The sequence below is a fragment of the Sparus aurata genome, chromosome 5, assembly GCF_900880675.1.
Source record: "Sparus aurata chromosome 5, fSpaAur1.1, whole genome shotgun sequence".
In the NCBI taxonomy this organism is placed as follows: Eukaryota; Metazoa; Chordata; class Actinopteri; order Spariformes; family Sparidae; genus Sparus; species Sparus aurata.
Window position 1 is genome coordinate 35,851,400 of NC_044191.1, and position 22,509 is coordinate 35,873,908.

At 43.6% G+C, this 22,509-nt stretch overlaps 1 protein-coding gene across 1 annotated transcript; it reads left to right on the top strand.

Moving 5' to 3' along the window:
- The first annotated feature begins 10,367 nt into the window (after nt 1-10,367).
- On the top strand, nt 10,368-21,103 carry LOC115582209 (GTPase IMAP family member 8-like). The gene is made up of 4 exons (XM_030418025.1): nt 10,368-10,410; nt 11,167-12,348; nt 13,229-13,992; nt 21,035-21,103. Exons 1-4 carry the CDS (start codon nt 10,368-10,370, stop codon nt 21,101-21,103), a joined length of 2,058 nt encoding a protein of 685 aa, XP_030273885.1.
- Nucleotides 21,104-22,509: the final 1,406 nt, after the last annotated feature.

Consider the following 22,509-nt stretch of genomic DNA (forward strand, 5'->3'; position numbering starts at 1 on the left):
ACTGTCACCTACCTGCTGTTGCACAATCACCAAGGTCTTGCACACATTGCTTTCATAATGGGAAAATCCAGGGTTGCACCTTTAAAGCCTGTGACAATTCCACGTATGGAACTCACAGCAGCTGTGGTGGCGGCTCTTATGGACAAACTGCGGAGAAGAGAGCTGAGGATAGAGCTACTGGACTCTGTTTTTTGGTCAGACAGTACCTCTGTTCTAAAATATATAAAAAATGAAACTACAAGGTTTCGTATTTTTGTAGCTAACAGGGTCACAGAGATTCTCAAGATGTCTAATCCATCTCAATGGAGGTATGTGCCTACCAAACACAATCCCGCAGACCTTGCTTTCAGAGGTGTGAGAGTGGAATCTTTTCTAAAGAATGAAATGTGGATGTGTGGTCCCCCATTTCTCCTGAAAGGGGAGAGAGTGTGAGAGGATACTGTCACATCTACGGGCTCAATCCAATACTGGATGACAGTGTTTTGAGAGTTGGAGGTTTGCTTAGTGAGGCAGCCATGCCTGAAGAAAAAAAAAATAGCTAAAGATCTTTATATCTCAGATCTTATCATACGCCATATTCATCAGGAGGTCGGCCATGGTGGTAGGAACCATGTGTTGTCAAGGTTGCATCAACGCTTTTGGATTCCCTCTGCCAGCATCTCCATTAGAGGGATCCTATCCAGATGTGTTGTCTGTCGCAGGTTACATGGAGCTGTTGGTCAGCAACAAATGGTGGATCTGCCCATTGACAGGATTTCACCAGATGAACCTCCCTTCATTTACATTGGGGTAGATTATTTTGGACCTTTTGGCGTGGAAGGAGTCTTTTTAAAAGATACAGAGTCATCTTCACTTGTTTAGTGATGAGAGCGGTGCACATTAAAGTAGCTTCATCTTTGGATACAGATTGTTTATAAATGCATTACGACGCTTTATTGCAAGAAGAGGATAGGTGAAGGAGCTCCACTCAGACAATGGCACTAACTTCATTGGTGCAGAGCGTGAGTTGAGAAGAGCTATTGAAGGATGGAACCTGGAACAGATCAATGACACACTCTCATTGAAAGGAATCAAATGGGCCTTTCATTCCTACCGGATCACATCACGGTGGAGCATGGGAGAGGTTAATTCGTTCCATCAGAGGGGTTCTTAATTCAACTTTGAGAGCATAAAGTTTGGACGGGGAGGGACTCCAAACAGTCCTCTGCGAGGTTGAATCAATTCTCAATAGCAGACCTCTTACAAAGGAGTATACAGATCTAAATGACTTAGAAGCAATAACACCGAACCATCTTATGCTTCTTAAAACCAAGCCCTGTTTACCACCTGGTCTGTTTCACAAGGAGGACAGTTATGCACGTCGCAGATGGAAGCAAGTCCAATATATTTCTGATTTATTTTGGAAGAGGTGGACTAAGGAGTACTTACCGCAACTACAGGAGCGCCAGAGGTGGACAAAGGTCAAGAGGAACTTCGTTCCTGGAGACATCGGGCTAATAGTGGATGATTCTGCGCCTCGGAATTCCTGGATCATCAGAAAGGTCACTGAAGTAAATAACAGTCAGAAGGGGATTGTGTGGCAGGTTTCCGATTAAGACCCGGACCAATACTCTCTGTAGACCTGTCACCAAGATCTGCCTTCTTCAGGAGGCTGCAGTCATGAAGGTTGTTTGGACTTATTTGACTCAGACTTTGCATGAGTGATGATTCACTAAGGACATATGCTGGCAACCTCTGTCCAAGACATGACTTGACTTAAGAAAATTGGATCAAGATCTACAATGAACTTTATACATATGATGGATTACATGTGCCAAAGTAACAGAGAAAAAAATGTGCAAATGAGGAATGTAAATGTAGTGTTTTCTATGTGGGTTATGTATTTGTAATTATTACTGGGGTGTAATAATTATGGGGCTGGAATGTAGGTGCCAGCTAGTATTTTTTGTGTGTCACATCCGGGGAGGAGTCAGGTGGGTGGTACGTCAGCAGAGTAGTAAAATCAGCTGTTCCTCACCTGCTGTAAAATGAATGAACTGAGAGAGTGAGGGGGGAAGGTCCTACTTTGCTGACCGCTAAAGTACACTGTTTTTGGATGTTTTTCAGGTTTTGTGAGGATCTTTCACTGCCTGTGTTTTTAGCCTTAATAAATATGTGATTCGGCATTCCTCTGGAGCTTAGTTTTTATTATACAGAAGCGCGTCCCGCAAGTAAAGTGTTTCCCTCGCTTAGCCTCTCGGCGACCACTATTGTTCCATCCATAGTCGCCTAACAAGTATAATTTCTAATCAATTTTAGCTTAACTGTGGGACCCCGCAAGGGTGTAATTTGAGCCCTTTGCTCTTTATTTTATTATTAGAACCTCTGGCCATTTCAATCAGAAATAACCATAATATTAAAGGTGTTCCAGCCCCCGTAACAGAAATTGTGTTTTTGTGGATGACATATTGTTAACGGTATCTGACTCACCCACCTCTCTTAAATATATTTTGGAGACAGTTGAAGATTTTGGCTCCATCTCGGGTTATAAGGTGAACTGGGATAAATCTGAAGTGCTAGCTTTAAATGTTTACTGCCTTAAATCACATATTATTGGTTTGGCATTCAAATGGTCTCCTGAGGGAATGCGTTATCTTTGTGTAACTTTGAACTCGAACCCGGAAGACATTGCCCTGATTAATTTTAAAAACCTTATTAATGATATCAAGGTAGATATGGAAAGGTGGAAAAGCCTCCCACTGACCATCTGGGGTTGAATGGAGACTATAAAAATAAATGTCCTACCGAGGATAAGTTTTCTTATGGCTGCCATCCCACTTCCCCTAGATAAAAAGTTTTTCAAAGAAAGTTCTTTTCAGAAATTTTGCCTGGAATAACAAGACCCCTCGGGTCAGTGTTAAAAACCTGTACGTGGACAGTGAAAGGGGGGCCTCGGCCTCCCAAGTGTATAATCAATCAATCAATTAATCAACCAATCAGACTTTCTTTATAGAGCACTTTTCATTCATCATAATGTAGAACAAAATGCTTTACAGAGTTAAAACAGCTGCAATTAATACAACATCCCCCCCTCACACACACACACACACACACACCCACACACACACACACACACATATACCGCTTCTTAAAATACAATAAGTAAAATAAAAAAGTGAGTATTAATAAAAAAAAGAATAACGGTAATAAATAAAACAGGGCACTAACAGGAACTGAGAAAATGCTATCATCAATGCATTTCACTGAGGAGACACTAGAGGCAGTAAAACAAAGATAAAATAATAAAAATATAAAACTAAGACTGATAAAATACTGAAGGAGGTTAGGAGTCTAAAACTGCTTTTTAATTGATAAAATAAATAAATAATAAAGTAAAATAAGTTCAAACCAAAATATTAAAATAAATACATGAATAGTAAGTGAATAGATAAATAGGATAAAACCAGGTTTAAGCAGAATAAAAAACAATACATTTAAATACTATATAGCATTTAATGCTAGATGTACCTCTAAGTGGGGTTATGGGGCCGAATTGAGAGATACGAGCTGGGACAGTATTGGACAGGAAGCCTTATATATGCATGAAGATAAGCTTTCACTACAAGGGATGTGGTATGCTCCGACAGGTAAAAAAACTGGCAATCCTCTGATTCATTTTTATTGCTCTATGGTGAAAAAAAATCAAGATATGATCAATTTTAAAGTTAACATCTCTCCAAATGCCCCTTTAAGTTTACCTTAAATGGCAAAAAAATTAACTTTGGGAAAGTAAAGGTATAAGAACTATTGAGGATTTTATGACTATTAGGAATCTCTGTCTGTCTGTGTGTGTGTGTGTGTGTGTGTGTGTGTGTGTGCCTCAAATATCTCTGCCGATCAGGATCAGACTGATCCGAGATTTTCAACATGGCTGCTGCATGGTTTAAAGGTGTGCAACGTTGGCTTTGTTTGGACTACAATGATACCGTTAATAAATTATTTCATAAATGCTTTACCAATTCTGCTAGCATTGTCAACCATAGCCACCATAGCCACGTGCGCACCAGAGCCAATGACTGCAGAGTTCACCCCCACTACACACTTTAAGAAACAAGCGGATTTATACCTGCAGCGGTGCAAGCTGGACCGGGATTTTGCCAGCGGTTCGGTCCCGTTCTGTGCATCTAAACTAACTGTTGTGGATTAATGAGTCCAAGTATGTCCGGGTCTGAGGAGATCAGGATACGTGAGGACAACAAACTGGAATCGGAATCTGTGGATGTTCGTGTGTAGCTAGCTGCTAGTCCAAAACCGGACTTACATTAAATAATGTCCGCCATGCTTTTTCGTGAATATTGCCGTCACGTTTGCTTTGTGTTTGGTGCAGGAAGGTAAAAACGAGCTTTTGTCATGAAAGTGTCCACAAGCAGGAAGTGTTTGTAAGCAAGAAAACACGTTCCTATTGGTGGAAAAAGGCACCACACCAGCCAATCACATAATTATATGGCAAACCACGTCATTTGGTTGCTGAGGAACAGGGGAAGTTGTGGGAGGGATGGCGGCAGAAGAGTGACAGCAGCAGTGACGGAGATACAGACAGCGATAGAGATCGCAAGTTTTGAGAGTTGAGAGATTTGTGACATATAGCGTGTTTGGAGTGTATAGTTAGTGTGTAATGTAGTGTTTGGTGTAGTCGTTTTATTTGTGTTGTGAGTCAAAACAATGAGGAGACTGCTGAATGTGGAGCAGGCAGGAAGAAGCTGAGGGAGGCTTGAGTCTGAGGCATCGCCTGCATTTAAACATAAATAGTTACATATAACTTTGAAAATTTCAAAAACTCACGCACAAATTTAGCAAACAACAATTTATATTTGCATTATAAGTAATAAAAATGGTTCGTTGCACATTGTTGGGCCTTCTGCCCCCATGCACACGTCTCAAAAAAAGAGACCAAGAGAGGCCTGTAGTTGAAGCCAGAAGCCTAACTACTAGGGCCTCACATGAAGAACTACAGAACAAAGAACAGGGAAAAAGGCTGACCAGGTGTGAAAAACGTGAACAGGTTGACCTGCCCCCAAGTCGTCACCCGGTCCCTATTGGCTGTGAGCCCGGAAGCTCCGCCAGGATCACAATGATGTCACTCCCACGTTATAAGGTCACGGAGAATTCCTGCCCTTCGTATTCCCCGGGAGCTTATGTTGTGAAGACTTCGGTTTCTCGCAACCGCTGCCATAAGGGTACAACTTTGAGAAACGTTTTTCATTTTTGCTTAAGCTAATTTCAGTTCCCTCCTTGCTGGACGAGACAGAGACTGTTTTTGTTTTAGTTTCATTTTTGTTCGGACGTTCGTCATTATTGTTTGGATCCAGGAGCGCTGCACAACCCAGCCATTTCCTCACTGCCTGCAGAAGGAAGAGATAATCTTCTGAAGGAGACGAAACTGTCCCTTCCATCGAGTCGACATATTGCTGTGAACAACCTGCCGTCAGTTTTTAGGACGCTAAAGCTGACCCTGCTCTCGCGCTCCCGAACGAGTTGGAGCTTCGAGTCAGACGGGCACCCACGCTATCGCAACAAGCGGCAACCAAGTAAGAGGCTTTTGTTTGGGCAGAAACAGATCGTATATAGCGTGGTCTTCTTTGTTGTGCTTTTATTTTGTTGTGAAAGGACCGCAGAGTCCGATTTATGGTTACCTGTACTGTGTGCTAACTGTGTTTTCTACGCTCGCTAGGAGCTCATTCAGGCTAATCCAGCCTGTACAGTCTTGCCGCCGTGCATGACCACAATACGTAGTATTCCGGCTCGATCAGTGGACGATAAACGAACCTTGATTCGCTTGTCGGCCACTGTTCGAGGAAGAGAAGACTGTGTGCACCACATGGCCATTGTGTTTGTTTCATTGTTGTCTGCTAAGCCCCTATTAGCTTTTTCCATCCATCCATCCATTTTCTTCCGCTTATCCGGGGCCGGGTCGCGTGGGCAGCTGTCTGAGCAGGGACGCCCAGACTTCCCTCACCCCGGACACTTCCTCTAGCTCCTCCGGGAGGATCCCAAGGCGTTCCCAGGCCAGCCGTGTGACATAGTCACTCCAACGTGTCCTGGGTCTTCCTCGGGGTCTCCTCCCGGTGGGTCATGCCAGGAACACCTCCCGGGGAAGGCATCCTGGGGGCATCCGATATAGATGCCCGAGCCACCTTAGCTGGCTCCTCTCGATGTGGAGGAGCAGCGGCTCTACCCCAAGCTCCTCCCAGGTGACAGAGCTCCTCACTCTATCTCTAGGGGAGTGCCCCACCACCCTGTGGAGGAAACTCATTTCGGCCGCTTGTATCCGGGATCTTATTCTTTCGGTCTCGACCCAAAGTTCGTGACCATAGGTGAGGGTAGGAATGTAGATTGACCAGTACATCGAGAGCTTTGCCTTTCAGGTCAGCTCTTTCTTCACCACGGCAGACCGATACAACGACCGCATTACTGCGGCAGCTGCACCGATCCGCCTGTCAATCTCACGCTCCATCCTTCCCTCACTTGTGAACAAGACCCCAAGATACTTGACCCCATCCTCCACTTTAGGCAAGAACTCTCCCCCAACCTGGAGGGAGCAAGCCACCTTTTTCCGGTCGAGAACCATGGCCTCAGACTTGGAGGTGCTGATTTTCATCCCAGCTGCTTCACACTCGGCTGCAAACCGCCCCAGGACATGCTGGAGGTCCTGGCTCGATGGAGCCAACAAGACAACATCGTCCGCAAAAAGCAGGGATGGAATCCAGTGGCTCTCGAACCAGACCCCCTCCAGCCCCTGACTGCGCCTAGAAATTCTATCCATAAAAATAATTAACAGAACCAGTGACAAAGTGCAGCCCTGCCAGAGTCCAACATGCACCGGGAACAGGTCTGACTTGCTGCCAGCAATGCGAATCAAGCTCCTGCTCCGGTCGTACAGGGACCGTACAGCCCTTAGCAGAGGGCCTCTGACCCCATACTCCCGGAGCACCTCCCACAGAATGCCACAAGGGACACGGTCGAATGCCCTCTCCAAGTCCACAAAACACATGTGGACTGGTTGGGCAAACTCCCATGAACCCTCGAGCACCCTGCTGAGGGTATAGAGCAGGTCTAGTGTTCCACGGCCAGGACGAAAAGCGCATTCTTCCTCCTGAATCTGAGGTACGACTATCGGCCGAATTCTCCTCTCCAGTACCCTGGAGTAGACTTTCCCAGGGAGGCTGAGGAGTGTGATCCCCCGATAGTTGGAACACATCCTCCAGTACCCCTTTTTGAATAGGGGGACCACCACCCTGGTCTGCCAGTCCAGAGGCACTGTCCCCGACTGCCACATGATGCTGCAGAGACGTGTCAGCCAAGACAGCCCCACAATATCCAGAGACTTGAGGTACTCAGGGCGGATCTCATCCACCCCCGTGCTTTGCCACCGAGGAGCTTCCCAACTACCTCAGTGACTTCAGCTTGGGTGATGAATGAATCCACCTCTGAGTCCCCAGTCTCTGCTTCCTCTGTGGAAGGCGTGTCAGTGGGATTGAGGAGATCCTTGAAGTATTCCTTCCACCGCCCGACGATATCCCCAGTCGAGGTCAACAGCCCTCCACCTCCACCGTAAACAGTGTTGGTGGAGGTCTGCTTCCCACTCCTGAGGTGCCAGATGGTTAGCCAGAATTTCCTCGAGGTTGACCGGTAGTCCTCCTCCATTGCCTCCCCGAACTTTTCCCAGACCCGAGTTTTTGCTTCCGCGACCACCCGTGCTGCTGCACACTTGGCCTGCCGGTACCCGTCAGCTGCCTCAGGAGTCCCCCGAGCCAACCATGCTCGATAGGACTCCTTCTTCAGCTTGACAGCATCCCTTACTTCCGGAGTCCACAACCGGGTTCGGGGATTGCCGCCACGATAGACACCGGAGACCTTACGGCCACAGCTCCAAACAGCCGTGTCAACAATGGGAGTGGAAAACAAGGTCTATTCGGAGTCAATGTCCCCAGCCTCCCTCGGGATCTGGTCAAAGCTCTACCGGAGGTGGGAGTTGAAGACCTCCCTGACAGAGGGTTCCGCCAGACGTTCCCAGCAGACCCCCACAATACATTTGGGCCTGCAGAGTCTGTCCAGCTTCCTCCCTTGCCAGCGGATCTAACTCACCACCAGGTAGTGATCAGTTGGAAGCTCAGCCCCTCTCTTCACCCGAGTGTCCAAGACATACGGCCGGAGGTCAGATGACACGAACACAAAGTCGATATTGACCTCCGGCCTAGGGTGTCCTGGTGTACACCCTTATGCTTGAACATGGTGTTTGTTATGGACAAACTGTGACTAGCACAGAAGTCCAGTGACAAAACACCACTCGGGTTCAGATCGGGGAGGCCTTTCCTCCCAATCACACCCCTCCAGGTAACACTGTCGCTGCCCACGTGAGCGTTGAAGTCCCCCAGTAGAACGATGGAGTCCCCGGTTGGAGCACTCTCCAGGACCCATCCCAGGGCCTCCAAGAAGGCCGGGTACTCTGCACTGCTGTTCGGCCCGTTAGCTGAAACAACAGTGAGAGACCTATCCCCGACCCGGAGGCGCAGGGAAACGACCCTCTCGTTCACCGTGGAAAACTCCAACACATGGCAGCTGAGCTGGGGAGCTATAGGCAAGCCCACACCAGCTCGCAACTCCAGAGTGGAAGAGAGTCCAGCCTCTCTCAAGGAGTTGGGTTCCAGAGCCCAGACTGTGCGCGGAGGTGAGCCCGACTATCTCTAGCCGGTACCGCTCAACCTCCTGCACTAGTTCAGGCTCTTTCCCCACCAGTGAGGTGACATTCCATGTCCCCATGGCCAGAGTCACCGTCCAAGGATTGGGTCGTTTGGGCCCCCGCCCACGACCGCCACCCAAATCACATAGCACCGGCCCCTTCTGAACCCTCCTGCGGGTGGTGAACCTACTGGAGGGCGGGCCCACGTCACTCTTTCGTTCTGAGCCCGGCCAGGTCCCGCGGGCTAAGACCCGGCCACCAGGCGCTCGCCTGCAAGCCCCAACCCCTGGCCTGGCTCCAGGGTGGGGCCCCGGTAACACCATTCCGGGCGACGTGCACTTCTTTGTTTTTATATCTGTCATCAGGGGCATTGGATTCGCTCTTAGTCTGACATCTGTTGTAAACTTATAGTTAATAACCCCGTTATTACGTGACTTCCCAGGCCATGTTTGGCCATCTTTGTAGTCTTTATTGGGGACTTCCTGCCACACACACACACACACACACACACACACACACGCTTCCACCCAGTTACATGTTTGGCTTGCTTATGTTTGGCTGTTGCTAGTTGTTGAAGGAAACTGTCTGTTAAAGTAGGTGGTTTGTTTTGTGGAGAAATGCTTTAATAAACACTGTTGATTTTAACTGAGCAGCATCTGTAATTATTTTGCACAATCCCATATTGTAATAACTGCTGGTTGAGATGGTCAATGCTCGGATTCACGCCTTCCCTCTTGTCTAATTATTGATATTTTCATAATATTGACAAGTTGACTAACTTTCAGGCTGTGAGACTAAAGGTAAATTATTTCATTATTGATCCTGATTTCAGGATGGTGCCCCGTGTCCATTAATGACTCATAGTTACCTAGGTTTCATTAATCAACTATAATATTTTTGATTAATTAATATTAACATATTAATAATCAATAATCAATAACGATTAATATTTGTGGTATTCACAGTAAAAATCAAACTTTTTCCTACTCGGATTTTATGTTTTTTGTGATATTAGGTCCCTAGTGTTAATACTTTATGACAAAATGAAAAAAATATTTGTACAGTCACACATGTGAGGTTGTGCTAAAAATAAAGACACCAAACAAAGCAAGGTAAATAGTTTTTACGGTGAAATATAACGGTAAAATCAAAAATAGTCAAAAACGGCCAATTATATCCCTGACGTCCTAGGGATAGGAGGGGTGAGGAGAGAAGAGAATAAAGAGATTAGTTTCCTGGGGTTGGAGGCAGAGGAGTTGATCTTTGACAGGTAGAAGGCAGATTTGGCTGCTGATACTGTTGAGGTGAAGTCAGAAACGAGGCGGTGGTAGAGGGCAAAGTCATCAGGATGATGTGATTTTCACCATTTTCTCTCTGCTGCTCGTAGCACCGATCTATTGGTTTGCAGACAGCCAGGGAAGAGGAGATTTGGGAGGTGAGTGGACAGGGAGCGTCTAAAGAGGAGGAGAGGGAGGATAGCAGAGTGGAGGAGGTTTCCTCAGAAGACATTAGAGCGAACTGGTCTGTGGATGGTAGTGAGGAAGGAACAGTAGAGGAGAGAGCAATTTCAGATTGCGGCGGGTGGTGACTGTGTGAGGTGTGGGGCGAGTGAGGTGGTAAATTTTAAGGGGAGCAAGAAAGTGACAGCATGCTGGTCAGACACAGTGAGCGGGTTAACGGAGAGTGTGGAGGTACGACAAGACCTTGTGAAGACAAGGCCGAGTTGGTTCCTGGTTCAGTGGGTCGGTGGAGAGGGGGAGAGTGTGAGGTCAAATGAATTCAGGTGAGCGCATCTTCTCTGGGGGGATGTTGAATTCACCCAGGACAATGAGTGGTGTTCCATCGTCAGGGCAGCAGCTTAGGAGGGTATCCATCTCATCAAAGAAGTCATGGAGAGGACCCGGGAGGGGCAATAGATCGCCACAATGTTGAGTTTGAAAGGAAGGGTGACAGAGACAGTGTGGAATTCAAAAGCAGATCTGGGTAGGTGGTTTAGGGGAAGGACCACATGGAGGAGACGAGGAGGCCAGTTCCTCCTCCTTGACCTGTTTGTCTCGGGGAGTGTGAAAACTAGTAGGCAGATGAGAGGGCAGCTGGAGTGGCAGTGTTTTCTGGGGTGATCCAGGTCTCAGTAAGGGCCAGGAAGTGGAGAGTCTGCAGGGAGGCATAGGCTGAAATGGCGCCCTCTTAAGTGCAGACTGGCAGTTCCATAGCCCCCCTAGTACTTCAAGTTCAGTACTGATGGAGAATGTTGGATAGTAGTTTCCGGATTTATCTGATGGGGGTCAAACAAAGACCTGGATGATGGATGAGGGGGCGCTGGTCCAAAAAGAGAGAACCAGTGTTACAGGCGGTACTGCCTCCTTTTTCCTCTTGTCTAAATTTGGTTCCACTCACCTGTTGCCATCAACCCTGAACTGTGAATTTCTCCCTCTCTTTTATTACAGTGTCACCAATCAGGATTGTTCTGGTGGGGAAGAGTGAAGACAAAATGACAAAACTTGGTAACTTCATCCTGAAGAATCAAGATTTTCATTTACAAAAACATTCCAAACACATTGTGGCCGCCCAGAGACAGTGGAAAGGAAATCCTCTTACTGTAGTTAAAACCACAGACATGTTCAGTCTGTCTGAGGAGACTGTGAGAGAAGAGATGAAAAGCTGCATCAGTCTTTGTCTTCCTGGACCAAATGTTCTCCTGCTATTAGTGAATCCTTCCAAGTTCACAGAGAAGAACAGAGAAACTCTGAAGTTCATCCTGAGTTTGTTTGGTCAAGATGCTTTTAAACACTTGATGGTCATCATCACACATGAGGGGAAGAAAACAAGTTCCACTGTGAATCAGCTCCTTAAAGACTGTGGAGGAAGACAGTACAACAGGTCTGAAGACAACCACAGGTCATTAATGCAGAAGATTAGAAGCATTGTCCATGAAAACAGAGGAGCCTTCCTCACCGTCGGTGAATCAGCTTTAAACCTGGTTCTGTGTGGGAGGAGAGGAGCAGGGAAGACTTCAGCAGCTGAGGCCATTTTAGGTCAGACAGAGTTTCCTTCAGTCTCCAACTCATCAGAGTGTGTTCAGAGTCAGGGAGAGGTGTGTGGACGTTGGGTTTCCCTGGTGGAGCTGCCTGCCTTGTGTGGAAAACCTCAGGAGGAAGTGATGAAGGAATCATTCAGGTGTATCTCCCTCTGTGATCCTGAGGGCGTCCATGCCTTCATCCTGGTCCTACCTGTGGATCTCCTCACTGATGAAGACAAGAAAGAGTTAAAGACCATCCAGAACACATTCAGCTCTCGAGTCAATGACTTCATCATGATTCTGTTCACTGTGGAGTCAGATCCTACAGCTCCCGCTGTTGACTTCATAACAAAGGACAAAGACATCCAGGAGCTCCTTCAGAGCTGTGGAGGAAGATATGTTGTTCTCAACATCAACAACAAGCAGCAGATCCCAGAACTGTTGGACACGATGGATAAAATGAGACTGAGACTCTACAAAGACAAACCGTGCAGCTACACAACAAAAACATTTGCATTTGCTCAAATAGAAAAGATCAGAAAACAAGAGGAAAACATCACCACACTGCAGGCTGAGCTGAAGGACCTGAAAACAAAATGCATCATTAGCTGTAAGTTCTGTAATGTTTTCATATAAATAGTAATAAATTAGGGCTGTCGAACGATTAATTATTTTAATCGCGATTAATCGCATTTTGTCCATAGTTAACTCGCAATTAATCGCAAATTAATCGCAATTTCTTTCTGTTCTGAATGTACCTTAATGTATTTTTTTTCATGTTCTTAATACTTTTAAAAACATAAGAAAGGGCAAATATGCTTCCTTTATGAAAATGTTTATTCAACACTTCAAGGCATGCAGGAAAATAAAAGGCTCAAAAAATATCCCCTCACCCTAAATGGGATCAAAACATGGTGATGTCTGCTTTTGGCAAGGGGGGCGGTGTGCTCTCTGCATCTGCCATGTGTTTGGCTTGCAAATGATATTTGAGACTCGACGTACTTCAGTGGTAACTCATTTCGTGTCGACAGTACATGCAGATAACTCAACTTTTGTCCTATCGATGAACCATCTGGCAGTGTTTTGAAAGTGAATTTGCCGTTCATAAGTCCTTTCTCCATTTCCTTTCGCTTTTCAGTCCACTGTGTTTTTCCCGAACCGCCAACCCTGCTTCTTCTTCTTCTGATTCCCTTTCTTATTCTTCTGCCACCATCTGGATCAAGACTACAGGTGCCATCGACGGCCGTTAATCAAACAATGCGTTTTTCTTTTTTTTATACCGAGCGATAATCGCGCCTTTAAAAAAAAAAAACGGCGTTAAGAGGATGTTGCGTTAACAAGTTATTAATGCGTTAACTTTGACAGCCCTATAATAAATCATATGTATCTTAATTAAATTCTCCTATCTCAAAACATCTACTAGACATTAAACAATTTATACTGTCCCAATCTGTAATATTTAAGTAACTCCATGTCTTTATATTTCACAGGTGCTGATGAAGAACAGAGCCCAGAGTGTCTCAGGATTGTGCTGATAGGGAAGACTGGCTGTGGGAAGAGCTCTTCAGGAAACACCATTCTAGGAAGAAATGAGTTTAAAGCCAAATCAGGCCAAACATCAGTCACCAAACGTTGTCAGAGAAAACAGACTGTAGTAAACGGTCGTCCAGTCGTTGTGGTCGACACTCCTGGTCTGTTTGACACAACTCTGTCTCATGAAGAGGTTAATGAGGAGATGGTGAAATGCATCAGTCTGCTGGCTCCAGGACCACATGTCTTCCTGCTGGTGATACCAATTGGCAGATTTACACAAGAAGAGAAGGAGACATTAAAACTTCTTAAGGAAGGCTTCGGGAAGAATGCTGAGAGGTGCACCATCATTCTTTTCACAAGAGGAGATACACTGGAACGCGAGGGAAGGTCCATCGATGATTACATCGAAAAAGACTGTGATGATTCCTTTAAGAAACTGATCGCTGACTGTGGAGGAAGATACCACGTGTTTAATAACTATGATGAACAAAACCACATGCAGGTCAGTGAGCTGATCACCAAGATCGACACCATGGTGAAGACAAATGGAGGCAGCTGCTACACTAATGAGATGCTGCAAGAGGCCGAGGCAGCGATACAGAAAGAGATGGAGAGAATCCTGAAGGAGAAGGAAGAAGAGTTGAGGAGAGAGAGCGAGGAGCTTCAAAGAAAACATGAAGGAGAGATGGAAGAGATTAAAAGACGAATGGAAGAACAGAGAGCAGAAATAGAAAAGGAGAGAAAACTGAGAGAAAAACAACTTAAAGAAAAGGAAGAAAACATCAAGAGAGAACGTGAGGAGAGAAAGAAAGAACAGGAAATAAAAGAAGAAGAAGACAGGAAGAGAAAACAAGAAGAAGAAACTCAGAAACTGGAGTGGAAACAAAGAGTTGAAGCTTTGGAACGAAAAATCAGATCAGAGTTAGAATCAAAGGAAAAGATTCAGAGAAAGGCGGAGGAGAGCAGAGAAGAGATGAAGAGAGAACGAGAGAAAGAGGATAAAAAACAAAATGAATGGTGGCAAAAACGATTTCAAGAAGATGAACAGAGACGACAGGAGGGAGAAGAAAGACTCAGAAAACTGCAAAAAGAATATAAAGAAGAAAGAGAAAGGGATGAAAATAAAAGAAAAGAAGAGGATCAAATGAGAAGAGAACAAGAGGAGAAAGAGAGGAAACTCATGGAGGAAGAACTGAGAGCAGAAATAGAAAAGGAGAGAAAACTGAGAGAAAAACAACTTAAAGAAAAGGAAGAAAACATCAACAGAGAATGTGAGGAGAGAAAGAAAGAACAGAAAATGAGAGAAGAAGAAGACAGGAAGAGAAAACAAGAGGAAGAAATTCAGAAACAGGCGTGGAAACAAAAAGTTGAAGCTTTGGAAAAAAAAATCAGATCAGAGTCAGAATCAAAGGAAAGCATTGACAGGAAGTTGGAGGAGAGCAGAGAAGAGATGAGGAGAGAACAAGAAAAAGAGGATAAAAAACAAAATGAATGGTGGCAAAAACGATTTCAAGAAGAAGAACAGAGACGACAGGAGGAAGAAACAAGACTCAGAAAACTGCAAGAAGAATATGAGCACGACAGAGAAAATGATGAAAAAAAAAGAAAAGAAGAGGATAAAATGAGAAGAGAGCAAGAGGAGAAAGAGAGGAAACTCATGGAGGAAGAACTGAGAGCAGAAATAGAAAGGAGAGAAAACTGAGAGAAAAACAACTTAAAGAAAAGGAAGAAAACATCAACAGAGAACGTGAGGAGAGAAAGAAAGAACAGGAAATGAGAGAAGAAGAAGCCAGGAAAAGAAAACAAAAAGAAGAAATTCAGAAACAGGAGTGGAAACAAAGAGTTGAAGCTTTGGAACAAAAAATCAGATCAGAGTCAGAATCAAAGGAAAACATTGACAGAAAGTTGGAGGAGAGCAGAGAAGAGATGAGGAGAGAACGAGAGAACTGGGAGATAAATCGAAAGGAATGGTGGAAAAAACGACTTCAAGAAGATGAACAGAGACGACAGGAGGAACAAACGAGACTCAGAAAACTGCAAGAAGAATATGAACAAATAAGAGAAAATGATGAAAAGAAAAGAAAAGAAGAGGATCAAATGAGAAGAGAACAAGAGGAGAAAGAGAGAAAAGACATGGAGGAGAAATATAAGCAGAAAATGGAGAATCTGAAGAAGACGTATGAAGAAGAAGCCAGAGAGAAAGCTGAAGAGTTCAATGAGTTCAAAGAGAAATACAACAAGAAGTTTGAAGACCAGAAGAAAGAATATGAGGAACAAATGAAAGAAAAAGACGATAAGTACGACCTGTTAAAGGCTCTTAGAGACAACAATGAAGGGGAGATGAGGAAAAAACATCTCGGCGAAATTTGTGACTTGGTGAAACGTGTGATCAGAAATGAAAAGAATTTGGAAAAAATCAATAAACTACTGAAAAGCCACCAAAAAGAAATGAATGTAACGGAAAAAGAAAAGGAAAAGAAAGAACTGCAGGAAGAACATGAAAAACAAATCAATGACTTGATACAGAAACTTGTGAGAGAAGAGAAAAAATGGTGGAGTCGGTTTTGTTCATTGTTTCGTTTGAAGAAGTGAAACTCTGAAGGAAGAAATCTTTCACTGGTGTCAAACAACACCTCAGGAGGAGCAGTGGGTTGTACTGTAATGTAGAACATGGACACTAAAAATATTTCTTATCGGCTGTCAGGTGTCTAAATATTTAAAAGTACATTTAGCAACAATAGTGACGCTTTAGACTGTTAGCAGATACTGACTCAGACTGTGATCATGTTGAGGTGAAGAAACAAACACACAGATGATCTCATACAAGGTTTTAACGGAAAATATATCTATTTATATATATATATATATATATATATAGCAGCAGGTTTAATTTGACCCTGTGTCTGACTATCTGCTGTCCTCTTCTGGTTTCGTGACATGCTCTCATTGCCTGCTCCTTATCTCCCCTCCAAACTTGTCATCTTGATTTGGCTGCAGTAAAAACTGGACATGTTTGTAAGCTGTAGTAGCGTCTGAGACAGAGTTCAGGAGGTTAGGGACCTGATAACTCTAACCCTCTCTCTCAAAAGGGTTGTTTTGATGGATTCCTCCCTGACCTGAGTTGAATTTGGTCTCACAACACAAATTGTGACAAAAAGTTCCCAGCCTAATCTACAGTGACTAACACTTGAAAGAATCAGTAAGTCAACATGGTACAACAATGACAATAATGGACTTTAAAGTGTTCTAATATGGAAAAGAGTCATCAGAACCTTTTGTTGATTTATATGTTATCAACTAGAAATATATTATCAATCCTAATGTTGTCAAACAGGATGTTAATACAGAATGCAGTCAATAAGACAAACTTGCTGTGAAGATCAAAATTCTGTTCATGTTGAATCGAACAAATTCACAAGTTTTTCAGAAATTCTGCTGACAGACAAAAACTAAAATAACCCGTCTGATGGAGAAAATCACATGAACACAGACTGAAGACTTCACCAAGTGAAACTGGACTTTGAGCCTGATATGATCTGTGAGTACAGACAGTCTGGAAAGCAACTGGAAAGCATCTGTTAAAGATGGTTGCTTTTTATTTTTCTGTAATTTTAAGTGGAAATCTTTAAATCACAAAATGTTCACAATGTTTTTTCTTTTTATAGCTGATTAACTCAACAGATGCAACATGTTGAAAACCTCTGGCCTGTATTACTGGAAATACTTCTTAATGTAACTCAGGATCTTCTTTGTTTCTCAGCATTGTATTGTATATGCAATAATCTCTATAAGGTTGATTCCTGTAAAGAAAGCTTCAGCACATAAACACAATCCGTGAACAGCATCTGCAAACGTTCCACTACCAACGGCCATTTAATGGTCACTGACAGCAGACTGACTACACATTTCAACAGCTGACACAAATCACACAAAACAAGCTATTATCTCCTCTACAACTTCTGTGCTACCAAGATCCAACAAAACTAGAACTGCAAGCATTTCAGAACAGGGGCCAAGCCCCCCCGCGCGACTCGGACCCCGCGAACCACAGAGCCCACGGAAGTTGGCCCCAAAGAATGACGGGCTCGAGGCAAAAGTGAGGACACAGGCCAACATCTGAGCTGTGGTATTCGCTGTAATGGGAAGTGCGCCCGAAGTGCAAAAGGCTGAATGTGTGCCGATTTGGATTTGTTGTACTAAATCACGCCCACATTTACCAGTCATGACCACCTTCAAGATATGGCCTCAGGATTGGCCCTACATCATACCGACCAAATTTCGTAAAAATAGGTGTTGCCATTCAAGAGATATAAACTTCCCATCTTTTCAGCACCCCCTAGTGGCAAAAATTCACCAAATTCGGATCATCCCTTCCCAGTGTTATGGCAACCAAGGAACTCAAATTTGGTGTTAATAGCATTTAGTTTGACCGAGATATCAAACTGTTTCCATTTTTATAGCTAGCTGCAGAAATGTGTTTGTTAATAATTAACGCATTTTTTGACCGAGCAAAATTCTTTTGATAATTTTACATCAGGTCCAGCTGAAGAGTGTACGTGCCAAGTTTCACACAGATGGGACAAAATCCCAAGGAGGAGTTCGAAAAAGTAGGTTTTGCATATGTGGTGATTTGGCGAACGAAATGTGCAGCAGAAGTAGACGTGTCCTATGTCAGAAAGCCCAGCTCTATTCAGGGAACATATGGATATAAGGTTTGCGAATGTTTTATTTAAAATGTGGAAGTTACAGGCAAAAACGCGATTGCATCCATTATAGCGCCACCTACTGGAGTACATGTGCAATTTTTGGTATGGAAGAACTGTGTCCTATTCTATATGTACCATATAAATGTCAAAGCTCTCAGCATAATAGTTTGGCTGAAATTAATGTTTGTTGTTTATCTTGTAATAAGCCATGCCCACATTGAGCAGTCATGACCACCTCCAAGATATGGCGTCAGGATTGGCCCTACATCATACCAACCAAATTTCGTAAAAATCGTTGTAGCTGTTCAAGAGATATAAACTTCCCATATTTTTAGCACCCCCTAGCAGCCAAAATTCGCCAAATTCGGCTCATCCCTTCCCAGTCTCATGGCAACCAAGGATCTCAAATTTGGTGTTAATAGCATTTAGTTTGACCGAGATATCAAACAGTTTACATGTTTATAGCTAGCTACAGAAATTTGTTTGTGAATAATTTGCGCATTTTTTGACCGAGCAAAATTCTTTTGATAACTTTAGATCAGGTCCAGCTGAAGAGTGTACATGGCAAGTTTCACGCAGATCAGACAAAATCCAGAGGAGGAGTACGAAAAAGTAGGTTTTCCAGGTTTTGAGATTTTGCGAAAAAAAAAAAAAATCTACCGGAAGTGGGCGTGGCCAATCGCAAAGTGATTCAGCTTCAGGGAATCTGGGGATACAAGGTTTTTCAATGTGCAACATACGATTTGGGAGTTATAGGTAAAAACGTGTTGGCCTAGGTTATAGCGCCCCCTGCAGGCAGAGATATGTAGTTTTTTGTGTCTGAGATATTCGCAGGAGTCTGGACCAACCCTCCAAATTGCACCGGCCTCCCTTACACGGTTTAGCCTGCAGCACCACTTTTATAAGAATAAAAATATAAATCTTTACAGTTACAAAAGGGTTCCTAGCACGCAGGTCCTAGGAAACCCTAACCCTCGGCCCCTCGGGCTTGGCCCCCTAAATATTAGAATAATGACAAAATAATGAAGTAACTGGAGTGTTTGCTGGCTAACTGCTGATGTCTGGGTTAGCTAGCTTAAATATAACGAGTCACTGAACATCAAGCTAGGAACCTAAATGAATCCTCACATCTGCAGCAGGCTCTACAACTAAATACACACGACTAATACAGTCACAGAATCATTAATAACAGTCATTAGAAGCCCTGTGAACACAACAGAATAAAGAAAAAACGTTTCTACGTACCAAATGAAGATATTGACGGACTTTGACGGAGTTTGTTACAGACCGACATGTTCCGTCTGACTGCTCATGAACTTTGGGGTTCACCACTCAAGTCTGCAGGGGCTCCACAAGATGGCGCCCGTCCCAAAGAAACGGACCCTGATCAGAACAAACTGAGAGAAGATCAATGAGTCCGCCTTCAGTTCATTACAGCACAATTAACAGTTTATAGCATTATGGTCAAATATAGCAGCGACTCATAAAACATCACATTAACAGTGGTGATGGTAAACACATTTTAATCTGCTACATATTTAATATTTTATAAAATTTGGAAACGTATCACATGAATTGAAATGATGGACATGTTATCCTATTAAAGGGTAACTGCACCAGTTTTACACATTGAAGTGTGTTAACAGGTGTTGGGGAGGAAAAAGGTATAAAGTCCTTTGTGGCTCCTGTTAGGATTCTTCCATTTTATTACTTTATTACAAGAGCACTGTGACCCCTATGACCCCCTCTCTTGCACTGATGATCAACTTGACCATAAATTATTGTGCACATAAACACCTGTCTGATCTATGCATCTGTTTTTGAGTCCTAGGCACTGTGACTGTCATTGTCATGCACCAGAGCACTAGCAGGTACCAGCACACTGTTGATTAAAGTCTAAGATACTGTCATTTAATTGCTATGTACCAATGAACTGTATTCTTAAATTGTGTTTCACCAATCATCTGCATTATTAAAAGAGTTGTACATATCCTGTTAAATAATGAGATAGGTCGAAAGCGTTAGTCCTTTTTATGAGACACTAATACATAGTAGAGAAAGGATATGAAAGAGCACCCAGCCACATTCACTGAGGAGACGAAGGTCAAGAGATAACACTTGTTTTGCTCAGAGTCACTGAGGTGAGCTTTAGGGAGTCAGCCAGAAACTTAAACAAGTGCAGGTGTGCAGGAAGACAGGACAGGGAGGTTTTTTTCTTCAACAGGGCGCTGTCTCCAGGGGATCAGGTTTCGTGTTGCCAAGTAGCTTGGACTACTTCGAGCACCCACGAAGGGAGGGCTAAGTTTAAACCACGGTTCCTCCCCACCTGTTTAACCAATGAAAGTTATTCACCTTATCTATCAGCTTTAACCAATGAGAAACTCTACATATTATGTTACTGAAATGATCAAATATATTGCAGAGAGAAATTGTGCATCTTTTTCTGGGAGATTGGTTGCAGTTAACAGCTTTGCTGCCTGCGATTTTTCAAACAGAGAAAGTCTTTGATATCAAGCTTTACTCAATGATACAATTCTAAATAAATGGTAAAAGGTACATCGTGGTTTGTCTTCTCTCAAATAAGCGAATACGCCTGACACTAACCCTAACCCAGAGGGAGCTGCATGTGATCTGATAAATTGATAAATTGCATTGTGGGTAATAATAAGTAAGGTTTTGAAAAGGAAGAAGATTGTGTGGAATAATGAAGGTGATATCTCTGAATCTGCTCTCCAAAACCTGGTGCCTACATTACCGACAATGCAACGTAGTGACATCACTAGAGGTAGTTTATCAGATCACATGCTGCTTTTTCTAAAAGCTTCATAGTATTGTTTCAGGTGAGGTTTGGTTGCTGGTGGACCCAGAAGCAGAGACATTGAGACAGTTGTTGAGTATGTATGTTTATTTTCACAAAAAAAAGGGGGAATTTTGACGAAGATGAGTGCAGGCAGATGAGCAGGTTCACATGGGAGCCAGTGGAGTGATCTCACCTGGTTTATACAGCAGGAGCAGGAATCACAGGTGTGGAAGTCTTTCCTGTCCGCTATCTTGCAGGTCGTCCCAATTTTCTTATTTTGCGCTCCAAAGAGCGAGGATCGAGGAGCGGAGAGCGACCAAGGATAATTATTATCTGGACACGGCCGTGTTCATTCCTATGAAAACTGTTCGGTGGTGTTTTGAAGCCAGAGAAGCTCGACTGTCAACATTTTCTTAATACTACTTTTGTACTTTTACCTGTAACGGAGTATTTTTACAACACAGTGCTGCAACTTTTGCTTCAGTCAGAGATACGAGTGCAGTGAGGCTCCTGCAGGGCGGTGATGTCATCATACGTATCAAAATGTAAAGTTGATCAAAATATCTTGTGGTGAAAGATTAAATGATTAAATCAAACACTAAAACCACCTGATCCTGATTAATAAACATTATCCGTCATCACCAACCACATTGTACAGTGTACAATGTGTGCACACAAAGAATGTAAATACATAAGTACAAGTACCTAAACATTTAAAACTTGAGTAAATGTACTCAGTACTCAGCCAGAGAAGCTCGTCTGTCCATTTATAAAAAATGGGGCCTGAACACTAGAGACTTCCTCCAACCAATAATTGAATAATGTGACTTTTAACAGTTTATTGGACCGAACAGCTCAAATTATGACAGTCAAATGACTCATTTCACAGGGTTGAGGCTCCTCCTGGTGGACACAAGCGAGCTGACTTCAGAAGTCTATTACAGGCTGACACGCCCCCTTAGTTATTGATTGGATGCTACAGCAGACAGTGTTGTGCCTGAATTCGTTCATGAACAATTCGAATCGAAAATGATCATTCATGAACTCGTTCATATTTTGGGTTAACGTAAACTGAATGTACTGTATTCTGCCTGATGAACGTCATTGTGAACACGTTCATTCTGGAGTTTGTGAACGGCGCTCTCACAGTTTAACTTAAGTGCCAGATTTCCATAGAACCTTCCAGGCAAAAACTGGCTAACACACACCGTAAACAGGCCTTCATATGTAGCGGAAAAAACATCTGGCAGCACCAGCCACAACAGAGTCGCACCGCCACATGTGTCATCAAAAAGCAAAACATGGAGGTAAAAACAAATGAAGGCAGCAGCACCTCAGACTCTGCCTCCACCAGTAATACGCCATCTTCATATGATTACTTAAAACAATCTTATGAAAAGGTCAGTGATGATCCAGGTGGGAAAAATCTGACCTTTTTGTGTAAACTTTGCCCGCCGGGTTTCAAGACGCAACTCCGTACGCCAACAACGTCAACAGCAAACCTGAAACGGCACATTGAACTAAAGCACCCAGCGAGCCTGTCAAGGTCTGTGCAAGTGAATAAAAAATCAAAAGACATGGAAACGGCGAGCCAAAACAGATCCTCTACCACCCAAATCACAGCAACATACTGAAAAAAAAGAACTATGAACTAGTTTTAGAGCTGTGAACTTAGTTCAAAATTTTGAATTATGAACAATGAACTGAACTAGTTCATTTTAAAATTTGTGAA